The sequence below is a fragment of the Boleophthalmus pectinirostris genome, unplaced genomic scaffold (assembly GCF_026225935.1).
Source record: "Boleophthalmus pectinirostris isolate CB_2022bp ecotype Guang Dong unplaced genomic scaffold, ASM2622593v1 HiC_scaffold_6, whole genome shotgun sequence".
Lineage (NCBI taxonomy): Eukaryota > Metazoa > Chordata > Actinopteri > Gobiiformes > Gobiidae > Boleophthalmus > Boleophthalmus pectinirostris.
Genome location: NW_026571447.1, coordinates 10255879 through 10268219, shown reverse-complemented (window position 1 = coordinate 10268219; position 12341 = coordinate 10255879). Strand labels below are relative to the sequence as shown.

Sequence of the window (12341 nt, the reverse complement as noted above, 5' to 3'; positions counted from 1 at the left end):
CGGTTATTGTTTTACACGGAAGCTTGTATTGGACCCTTGGAATTCACTGAACTTCACTGCCCTGTACAGACATCACCCACACTGTACTGCTCTATAGAAACATAGCCACAAGTGGCACAGCACAACTCGTCATTAAAGGTGCATTGTGTAACTTTTCTAGCAGAGGGCCCTGTCAAATGCTTTTCTCCATGGACATTTTATTGGTTTGTCTGGAATGTTTCACAGTATGATATTAAACTTTTCTATTTTCATGGAGACTAAACCAGACAAAGTTACAGGTCAGATCTGTGGAGAGGGAAACCCGCTCACAGTGAGAAAGCCTGTTTTTCTCTGTATTTTTGAGCTATAAAACCACTTGTAATTGAATAAACGCAAGGTGGAGCTGTTTAATGTCACACTGTGGAACATTCCAGGCAGAACAATGACATATCCATAGAAACAGCAGGTGACGGACCAGACTCTCGACCAGAAAAGTTACACAATGCACCTTTAAAATCCAACATTCTAGAGAAGTCATGAAAAAAAAATATAGAAGTTCTTAAGGCATCACAAGGCTTAACCAGCGACTACAGCGCTGTGGATACATCAAACTCATAGAGTCCAACTTTAGGCCATTACTCTTTGCTTGGCTCCCACAGAAGAATTCACAGAAGCAAAGGGGGGCCGCTATGTAGAGCAGGTTCAAAATATCACCAAATGTGAAGTGCTACTTGGAGAGAAAGTCCTCTTATAGCACGGACAGCATTTTTCCAGTTCAGTTGAGTCTAGGGGGTGCTCTTCTTCTCTGTGCGCGCCTCTTTTAGTTTGGTCGGCGTGACAGCTGGGGGTTTCACTGGTTCTTTAGGGGCAGTAGTAGGCGGGGCTTTGGCTGGGGCGGGTGGTGGTTTGGGCAACTCCTTTAAACCCTGTTCAGTGCCGATGTTCACTGTAATGTTTGTGTAAAGTGGCAGGTACTCCTTAGACACGATCTGATATTCTGCAGTGTTCATGCCGTCCAGCTTCCACGTCTGACGGGTTTTGGCCAGCATGTTGAACCTAAAAATAAAAAAGTGTAAATAAGTGATTTAAGTGATAGTGATTTCATTTGATATATAAAGAAACCAATCATGCATATCAGTTTGAATTATTTAAATATGTTAAGTCAACCTACCTGGACCTACCTCTACCTGGAATGTTCCACAGTATGACATTAAACTGTTACCCCTACATTTATTCTATTTAAGGTGGTTTGCCTGCTTAAAAATACCTACAAAAACCGACATTCTGACTGTGAGAGGGGCTGCCTCTCCACATATCTGACCTATACGTTTGTGTGATTTGGTCTCCATGAAGATAGAAATGTTACTGTCATACTGTGAAACATTTCAGACGAAGCAATAACATCCTCATGGCGAAAAGCATTTGATGGACCAGAAAAGTTACAAAATGCACCTTAAGACAAATTTGTAGGTATCTTTACTTGAGTACATTTTACAGTGTGTACTTTTCACTTTTGCTTCACACCTCAGCGGCTGGCAGGTAAGCTATGTACATTTATGTATGTGGTCTATGGTGCAGCTAAAGTTACTTCAGTGTTGTGTTGTATTGTGTATACATACATATATACAAACTTGTCCCTCACAACATAAACTAGAAAAGCACTCAGAGAGCGCAGACCTCCGCCAAGGACTACCCCCATTTTTTATATAAATTGCGATAAAATCAGTTTTCTGGATCAGATCCAGATCAGCCTTTGGAATATGAAAGAGGATCCCATTGTCCATCCCTGAGTCAAATTTCATGGGGTTTGGTCAATAATTAACCGAGATATTGAGAAACAAAATTTTTGGCCCCATTTACCACAATGTTAACTAAAATTTCAAAGTGATCCAGAATCCAGGATTTCTTCTGGATCACCCCCAAAATGAAATCAGTTCTTCCTTTTCACATTTCCAACAAATCCTGAAAATTTCATCAAAATCGGTCCATAACTTTTTGAGTTATGTTGCTAACAGACAAACAAACAAACAAACAAACAGACAAACGCCGACAAAAACATAACCTCCTTGGCGGAGGTAATAAGACTGATGAAATGCAACTTTAAATCATTAACTGCCATTTTTACCTCTTGGGATTGACATCGTTGCCTTCATCAAGTTTGTGTTTAATCATTTTGTAGCGACCGACTTTGACCGATGGCCGTGTGATGTACATTCCCGCTAAAGAGACTCTGAGAAAAAAAAACAAAAAAACACATGAACACACAATTTGAATATAGAATTGACTCAATTAAAGACATATAAAACAACATTTTTAATATGTTTGCAGTTAAAAAAATCAAACAAACTGATAATTAGATCTGTAAAGGCCTGGAGCAGTAGTCAGTAATGTTACATAGTGCAGCTTTAACTCTGTCTAGTCTACTCAAACAATTTAAGTGTAAAAAGTCAAACTACTCTAAATTCAAATCATACAGTTATTCTAATTTTAAATTTATATTTTTTTACATCCAGGTTTGTAATGGCAATTTGTATCAGAACACATTTTGGATTGTCCATTAAAATAAAAATAATAATAATAATAATAAAGAAAGAAATCGTAGTCAGTAATTTTGGGGTCTAAGTGTGTTGTACCATTTTTCTTTTCGAGAATATGTGGAAATTAAACTGGCTAGAGGGAGCAGTGGTTCTTTGACTGTACAGAGAGCTACATACAGAGAGCACAAACAGGTGTATGTCGCCCTCTACTGAAAAACAGTGGGAAGTAAAGCATAAATTTAAAATAGCTGCACCTAGAATAGAAATGTGTGTGCTTGTGATGCTTTGTGACAGAACAGGGACAGAAGCATTTCCCGGTTCAAAACACAGAACATTGTAGGTTGTTTTTCTTTCCCATATTGTTCGATCTCTATTTTCAATTTGATTCTTTGACAACAGACAGACACAAAGAAAATGGTGATGGCTTGTAGTTTCTGAATTTTCAATGTAAAATAACAGAATGCAGATGGCCCTTTTCTTTATTACAGTTACCTGATTCCAATATCATCGTCCTCTCCTCCCCAGCCCCAGTAGTTGTTTGGAAAGCCGTTCATTTTTAGGTAGTGGTCTGGGGACAAAGCTGATACGCCCCCGAAGTACATCTTATAAGGAAGCCTAAAACACACACAATTCGGACATTTAAACAATATGGACTACATTCAGAGATATAGGACTACATTCAGATCACATTCCATACAACTGTGTAACAACTCACCCTTATGTAAGAGATAACCCTATGTCCTGTCAGTCATTATATCATCTTTGCACCGACCTCTTGAATATAGTCAAGATACAGAAATATATTAATACAAATTTATTATATAATTAATTGACACCAGTCTCTCACCAGAATTTATTATTACGATTTATTTTATTTTTGCTCTTATTATTATATATTGTGATGTGTGAGCAACTTTGTACAAATAATTTTCCTTGTGGCTAAAAAGTTTCTAAGTCTAAGAAATAACTAGGTCTGTCACAATAACTAAAAGATTCTAAAATGTGATATATTGCTACAGAAAATATGATAAACAATAATAATGAAACCAATTTATGCCAGAGACACAACTTTAAAAGCTGCAAAATTATCCTCAAGAAAACTATTTTAAATGCACAATTAAAAAAAAAAAAATCTTATACTAGTCTATGTGGTCTTCTACTTGAAGATCATTCTAAAGCTATTCAGGAAAGATTCTTTTGGGTCCTGTGAATGTGACTTGTTTCAATACTAGTTTTCATATCGATGCGCATCTAGTTTTTGATATTTTTCTGTACTACAATAGGGTTATCAACTAGTGTAAAGAAAAAGTACCCATGATAAATACTGAGCCCCCAAAATGTAAGTGTCATGAATCAATTATTGAACAACAAGTCAATACAGTATTTACCATGACATGCTTACAAATACACAAAAAATATCCATACTTGTATCCAAACTTGTCCATGGCGATGGCGGCGTGCTTGGGATTGGCGTCACAGACGTAGGTATTGCGATCGTCTTCAGGTATGAGGTCAACGTCGTGGAAAAAGAGGCAGTCCCAGTCCTCCTCCTTCATGGCCTCTCGGAAGCCCACATTCATCAGCTTAGCCCGGTTAAAAGTGTAGTTCCCCGCCTGAAGAATTACACACAAACAACACGTGAGGAGGAGGAGGAGGCCCCATTGGGAACAATTAAAAAAGCACTGAACACAGCAAAGCAAAGCAAAACACAGTGTCTGGAGATGTTATCGCTGGTAGTTATAGTGGTGTAGTTATTAGCGAGGAGGAAAGGTGGAGGTGACGTGGAAGCATAAATAAACTGGAGCTTTGTGAAATGGCACCATTTTGTCCTAAAAAGTCACACAGCCCTTATTCTACTCGATGTTTGGGTTATGTAGGTGTATTACTGATCAATTATCTTGCTACTTTAAGGAAATATAGTCAGTTTTTTAGGTAAATGCTATGTTTTATATTTAGAAACTGTGTGAGAAAAAAAATTAGGAACATGTCTCTACCCTACGCTATTGGTGTTTAAAAAAAAAAGGTATTACAATCACAACTGAACTTGGGTTACGAGTGTCTTAACCTATAAACAGACACAAGTTTAGAACAAGTAGAACATGCCATGTCTCATGTGAAAGCTCAGAACCTCCAGAATTCACTCAAAGGCTGCACTTTTACTGATTCATGTTTGGCTGCAGGTGCTAGGGTTTAGGTAGTGACCATTCAGATCAGAGAGGGGCCGCTTAAGTTTAAACCAACTGGCAACCCAAATGAGAGGCTTGTATGAGGCTCCTTCTGCTTTCTGATTGGAGAACCAAAACACCAAGTTATACCATAAATAAATGGGACGAAGTGTCCAGTGTTTTTGTAATTAAGAATAACGCTTCACTTCAATATCACTGCTTGGCATTTTCTTAAAAGGTCACCAGAGGGCGCTACTCTATCATTTACACACTACAGTTTAGTAATTTTCAAACTTCTAAACTAAGGTGGTCTTGTTAAAATAAAATAAAAGAAGAATTTTGAAAGAATTCATGCTCATAACATCATAATTATAATACCATGACTAATACCACACTTTCCCCCCACTTTCTGAGCAAAAGCTCAAACCTGAAGAGACTAGACAGATTCTGGTTCCCGTTTGGTGGTTCCAGGTTCCAAGTGCATATCACAGAATCACACAATACTAATTGCTTTAAAACATAATTATGTTTATGACTTTGTCAAACTAGTGAAAAGCTGTGAATATTTTTAGCAATTTCGGTGAAGTTTAATTTTGGTGACACAGGCCCAGATGGAGAAGTCATCAAATCCACAAATGTTGAACTTTCACATTATTTGTTTGACGATGGCTTCACAACTTCCATTTTAATCTTAAGTTAAGTTATTTTAACTTGACAACAATCACATAATTGGGGTTAAAAGGCACCATGTCCTACTTAAAACTTTATTTATACTGATAACAAAAACCTTGAACTGTCAGTTTAGTTTCATGTGGACACAGGGACAACTACAGGGACATTAACCGTGAATGTACGCTATCTCAAAAATCAGCGAAAATCTCTATTTGTCGTTTTTAGTAATACTGTAATAGTATTTCTAATAGTATTGTGATATTATTTTATTGCAGACTAGGTAAATTCAAATCTTTGTCATCAAAAATGGTCAAAAGCAGAGTGTGTGCTGCATCCGGAGGTCACTGCAATTTCAAGTACAATGTGACATCACGCAGGTCTGCCCTTATTAAAGTCAGGTGTTTCTGGTTACAAACTCCTGGCAGAGTTTGGGTACAGGTATCCACACTTCAAACGCACTTCAAACACACTGTTCCTCATATGTCCGGTCCTGCCCCTCCTTCCCTCTCACTCTCTATAGTCCTCCAGGTACTGCCCAGTTTAGAAGCTCTATTTGAAATGTGGTTGTGGGCAAAGTATACGTGTTTAGTCCCACCAGCAAATTCTACCATAGGATTCTGACTTATCCAACAGTTTTTTTTTTCTTATTTTTTTGTTGAAAATCAAACTCCTAAACAGAACCATGAACATTTTTATTGATCACAAGCTCCTGAAAATGTTTATACCATTTATATAAATTTTATATTTTCTCTTGAGTTTTCAGACAATCTAAAAACGTTTTTGTCTGCAGTTTGTTTGCTAATGTGTGCACTCTGTCACCATAGTAACTGCTGAACATTCCGCCAATAGAGACATATGTGGAACACCCCCAGCATGATGTAACCACAAAGTATCAACATGGACTATAGAAAGTAGTGATGTTACATGAACTTAACCCATTATAAAAACCCTGTCATTATGCACTGACCAATACATTAAAGGTGCACTGTGTAACTTTTTGGTTCGGGGTCCGTCACCTACTTGTTTCTATGGATACGCCATTGTTCTGCTTGGAATATTCCACAGTATGGCATTAAGCAGTTTGACCTTACATTTATTCAATTACAGGGGGTTTATAGCTCAAAGAAACTTCTGACTGTGAGCGAGATTGCCTCTCCACAGGTCTGACCTGTAACTTCATCTGGTTTGGTCTCCATGAAGATAGAAGGGTTTAATGCCATAACGCGAAACATTCCATTGCGCTTTAAATGCCTTGAAAGTGGAAAAGCGTTATATAAAAATGTGACCATTCCAGACAAAACAACAGCAGCTCCATGAAGAAAAGCTTTTGACGGATCTTTTGTCAGAAAAGTTACACAATGTGGCTTTAAGTTGGAACAGTTAATGTTTTTTTGTGTGAAAAGGGGACAGATATTACAAGCCTATAGTAAGGTTTCTGCTCCTTTTCACTCACATTGATGTACAAAATAACCCTAACCGTAACCTTAATAAATTAAACAAATAAAATAAAAAAATAATAATGAAATAATAAAATAATGACCTGGTGGATGACGTAGATGCCGTAGGTGAGTTGCTGCCTTTGGAGGAAGGGGTGCAGGTAGTAGAGCAGGAACTTGAGATGGTGCTCCCGGTTTCTGTGGGGGATGATGATGGCTGTGCGGTGCCTGGACTCGCAGTCTGGTGGCCTGTAGCGTCCTCCTCTCACCACCAGGGGGTTCTTCCTCTGCACCTCCGCCAATCTCAGGCCTGATGGGAAGCTCACATGGATGGGCCCGGCTGCCATCGGGAACAGGAGAGGTAAGGTGGTAAGCAAATAGTTTGGTTATGGAAAAAAAATTATAGAATTTGAATAAGACATTAGTTTAAAAGAGCAATGCTGGTTAGATTCAGCCATTTCAGATTCACAGATTTTTTTATAAAGGTTTTTGGGCGATACATAGGCTTAACTTTAATAAGATAATAACAATATAATAGTTCTGATCACACATAATTCACAGTTTGTTTAAAAAGAAAAGTCTGATGCACTGAGGACAGAGTAAAGATGAAAATCGAAAACAGAAATTAGGTTACAAACTGATATATCCCACTTTTTTTTTTTTTTTATTAACACAAAAGTGAAAAGTTAAGATAAAGTAGAGATCACATATCAATAAATCTAAAATTATTAAAATGTTTTACTTTTATTTTTGAAATTATTAATTCTACATTGATCGCTGTCATGTCAGGTCATTTTAAGAAACGCGGTCAGTATCTATTCACCATTGTTCATCTTCCAAAAGAAAACAAGTAGCTGCAATGAATCAAAAGAGGGGGAAGCTCTGTGAAAACTGAGAAATTATACTGTGAATTTTAAAAAAGGTGCATTGGATAACTTTTCTGGTCTGGTGGAGGGTCTGCTACCTGCTTGTCTTCATAATTTGTATTTTATTGCTTTTCCTGAATGTTCTACATTGTTCAACTTTTCTATCTCCAAACAAGAACGCCATCAGGCCAAGTTATGGGTCAAATCTACTCTTTACCAATGTAATTCGAGCATAAAAACACACGCAATTCAATAAATATTTGATACATTTAATGCCATAATGTGGAACATCCCTGGAAACCCTAACGCAGGCACAGTAATAACAGGCAGTAGTGTAACCTCGATCAGAAAAGTTGCACAGTGCACCTTTAAGTAGCAAAGCGAAATGTTGTAAATGGGAAAAGCTCAAACAATGATCACATCCTAATGCAAATGCAGTCTCTTAACAGTGGCTGAACTTTACATACAGAGGTCAAACGGATTACAGGGCTTCAGATAGTGGCGCATTTAAGCAATCACTCAATAGCATTATTAATCGTAATTTTCTGATCTATGTCATTTCCTCGTCACAAACATACCAGGAGTTGTGTTTCGTTTCATTTGCATATGTTTAATGCAAACACCCTGCATATTCTTAGGCTGACTTGGAGCGGTTCCTCCTTTTGATGTTATGTTGTGATACAGGAAGTGCTCCATTGTCTCTATAAACTCCATATACATCAACTAAGCTCATTTGTATAATTTCAGCTCTGGAATTACCGATCTCTACTAAACTAAAGGTAAAAAGGTAGCTGCTAACTTGAAAACTACCTCTACATGACATTGCAAGGTGGAATAGAGCATTTTAAGCTTTGGAAACGTGGAAATGAAATATGTATTTGATGAGACAACTCCATTATAACATGGCTTTAAGCTCACAAGAGTTGTAATACAGGATTGGCCATAATAAAGAAATTTTAATACTGTGTGAAAAATCCCTCAGTTGTCCAGGTAGAATCTAGCCAGGCTGGCACCACCTAGTGCCTCCAATCGATTTCATTTCTCTTCAGTGACTAGGTCAGGAATCAGAATACACTAGACCAGGCATGTCCAAACTATGGCCCAGGGGCCAAATGTGGCCCTCAGACAAATTTTTCTTGGCCCTCAGGCTTCCAGGTGAATTGGTCCAAATGACCTTGCATCAATTAAAAAATATTTTTTCACTGCAAGTTTTTGCAGAATCTACCTTGATAAAGCTTATATTTCATATTTAGTGTGTGGTTTTAAGGATTTCAGCATGAATAAAGACTGATGGTTCATACTAACATGTTAGGCATGCACATATTTCAATTATTCAATCAACTGAGCACCAGTCTACGGCCCTCGATCAGCCCCCTGCTGTGTTTAGAGATGTGGCCCTTGATGCAAAAAGTTTGGACACCCCTGCACTAGACTGTTTGCAAAAACCCCAGAAGTGCGAGTTCGGGCACCAGCCAATCATCAAAGAGCCATATATTCTGTGTTGGCAACAATTCCCGAGACCGAGGATTTAAAGCCAGATCAAAGAGAATGTTTGGTGAATTTTATCAAGGGGAAAGATGTTATTGCCCTTCTTTCTACGGGATTTGGGAAAAAGCTTAATATACCAGCTAGCCCCATTAGCGGTGCATTACATACGTCACAACCAAATAGCAGCGATTGGTTAAATAAAAAAGTACCCGCCTACAGTGGAGTGAACAAATTCTAATGCAAAGAGCGATCGGGCGACTGCTGCGCGGAGCTCTTTTCTGGTCCTTTCGCTTGTGGTCACCCGACGGTCTGCGTGGGTGCACGTTAGTCCCGGGTTAGTCCTGGGTTATCACAGGCACGGTAACGGGTGGAATGTTAACAGGTTCGGGTGGGTGCGGGTCTCCAAAAATTGATCTGTGCAGGACTCTGGGTCAGGTCACATTGGTCACATGCGGTGAACGCCGTGGCCCAACATGCACCGCGGTGGGCCTCTTAGTACCGCAGTGATTCATTTTTGCGGTTATTGCGACAGCCCTACATCCAAGCAGCTTCCTCAGTTCTGGTCAAAATGCTGGTGGACACTTCCTTATATCTGCCTGCTTCCTTATATATCTGCTTGCATAGACACCATCTATCTCCTATTTACATCTATTGTTTTCCTGTTTGTTTTGATTTAGGTTTGTGGCTGGAGTTGTTGTAACCAGGTCAGGTCCAGAGGTGTGAAAGCACCCATTATGGACCTGAACGATTCTGCTAATAAAACCCCACACTCAGTGCAGTTCAATAGGCCTAACTAACTGTAAACAGGTAGGGGTGTTGGTTTCAAAGTATCCCTGCAGACAGATATAAGGAAGTATCCACCAGCATTTTGACCAGAACTGAAGAAGCAGCTTGGATGAACTGTGAAATGTATTCGACCAAATAAACATTTGTATAGTTGACAAATTGAATTTCTCCTTTTGCCATGAACTTTAATACTGTTACTGAAACTAAAACACAACATTTCAACATTCTGGAGATTTTCAATTATAGTTCAATATTTGCTTATATACTTATATACTGCTTAAGATAACAGTTTACAGTTATTTACTATAACAAATGATTAACAGAGAACTAGTTCTAGCCTTGACGAGAGTTCACAATAAAGTCATTTGTAAACAACATGATAAAGTGATTTAAAATTGAGTCTTGCAGATTTCTGGTTTGTTGATGTTTTAGGGCAAGTTTATTTATATATCTTTATTTTTATGTGTGTATATTTTATATAAATCAAGACGCAATAATTGTTTTATTGATACATTTTAGCATAGATGACACTTTATTCCCATCTAGACACTACTATCTTCATTGGCGAAAGCTTTGTGCCTCATAATTTGTGTCCCCACCTTGTTATATGTGAATCTAATTATTTAAAATCACAAACATTGTCTCCATTAGTGTTGACAAAAAGACATTATCAAATGAATCAAGTGTGAAATTTTTGTATTTATGACAATTCTCCTGGACGTGTTTAAAATATTAACTTTGAGCATTCTATTATTAAAACTAAAATGTACATGTAAATTGCAATACTTGTCGTACTAAAATCAAAATTAAAGATTTTTCCACCTGCATAGAGACAAGTGAAGGAGGTCCACTAAAATTTGTCTGCAGTGCACGTTTAAAGACATAAAAATTACTTACCTATAAGGGGAGACTTGAGCGGGCAGTAGGGCATGTCATCTCTGTGTGGGTGGGGTTTGGGCAGGTGCGTGAGGTTGGCGTAGACGTCTCCTCCCAGGACCAGCCCCGAATTATTGCGACCATGCTCGGGTTTACGGAAGATTCGGATAAAGTAATTCACCCGTTTTTGGTATCCCTCGCGAGACAGCAGCGCCATCACAACCAACTGAATGCCCAAGAACATGAAGAAGTAGCGCCATTTTGACTGGAAGCTTAACATGGTGGCGCAGAATGGCCGCTCCTCCAACTTTTCTTAATTAACTTAATTGATTAGACATGCAACGAAAAGGCACTTGTAGTCTGCTATGTCCGTCCCGCATTATGCAGTTTCACCCGGCAAAGGATCCATGCATTTGTATTGACTTCATTGTCTTTCCATGTAAAGCAACGGTTGCTTTGTGAGCTTTATGTTGCCTTCTGCCCTCCGCCATGTTTTCTCTTGGGGGAGGGATCTGCTGCTACGTCAACAGTCGCCATGACAAAAGGTAAACATATGCGCAGAGGGCTGGGAGTGAGCGAGTTGGGGGCAGGGGTGATCAGACTGAAAAAGGGGTTTTGAAACTACTGTCGCATCATATTATTGCAGTCAGCGGAGGAGCAGGTTGGAGTAGTTCTTCCATAGCTCTAGTAGTAAGAATGTCTGGTATGATGAGCCTGGAAAACACAAAGAAAAAAAAGGGGGTGGTTACATTGACGGAAATCTGTTGACTCAGCGAATCTTCCACAAACAATGAGCGATTGTGTGCAAATTAACAGTTTGTTTACAGGGTACTTAACGTGGCAGTTGGATAGTCTCTCACTAATCAGGGCCCGGGGCAGATGACACTGGCTGCTTCAAAGTATGCTAATAGGAAGCAATTAAAAAAAAAAAAAAAAAAAAAAAAAAAAGACTAATAACTTCCTGGAAACAGAGCCAACGAAATCACTCTGAGATACGTCATACAACTGTACAACAACCAAGTCATGTCAGTTATTTGCACTTTGCGCCGTTTCTCCTTACAACCTCTTGTATAAAACTGAGAGATATTTGTACTACTACTATGTATTTCTATATTTAATTTTTACATGTATATAAATTTATATAATTATGCCTTATTTATTTGATACCAGTCTCTTGTTATTTTTGCTACTTATTTTGAATGTATTATTACCATTTATATCTTTGCTCTGTGTCATTATAATATATTGTGCTGTGTGAGCTGCTCTGTCCAAATCAAAAAAGTTTGTCTAAGTCAAAGATGTGTAACTTAAAGGTGCATTGTGTAACTTTTCTGGTGGAGGGTCTGTCAAATACTTTTCTCCATGGAGATGTTATTTCTTTGTCTGGAATTTTTCACAGTATTGTATTAAACCTTTCAATCTTCATGGAGACCAAACCAGTCTAAATGACATGTCAGATCTGTGGAATGGCAACACTGACAATGCCCGTTTTTCTAGGTATTTATGAGCTAGCTTCTCCCTAGTGTGTCGTCATCA

General features: G+C 38.4%; 1 protein-coding gene across 2 annotated transcripts in view; it reads right to left on the bottom strand.

Annotated features, from left to right (window-relative positions):
- Positions 1-372: 372 nt before the first annotated feature.
- The window catches only part of si:dkey-199f5.8 (beta-1,4-galactosyltransferase 3), a 36008-nt gene continuing 24039 nt past the window's right edge, over positions 373-12341 (bottom strand). For both annotated transcript variants that reach the window (XM_020936139.2, XM_020936143.2), the window contains exons 2-7: positions 10827-11519; positions 6894-7129; positions 3942-4129; positions 3009-3131; positions 2105-2209; positions 373-1035 (exon numbers count right to left, since the gene is read on the bottom strand). In XM_020936139.2, coding sequence (XP_020791798.1) covers positions 765-1035; positions 2105-2209; positions 3009-3131; positions 3942-4129; positions 6894-7129; positions 10827-11085 — 1182 coding nt within the window. In that variant the 5' untranslated portion in view covers positions 11086-11519 and the 3' untranslated portion in view covers positions 373-764. The remainder of the gene's footprint in view (positions 1036-2104; positions 2210-3008; positions 3132-3941; positions 4130-6893; positions 7130-10826; positions 11520-12341) is intronic.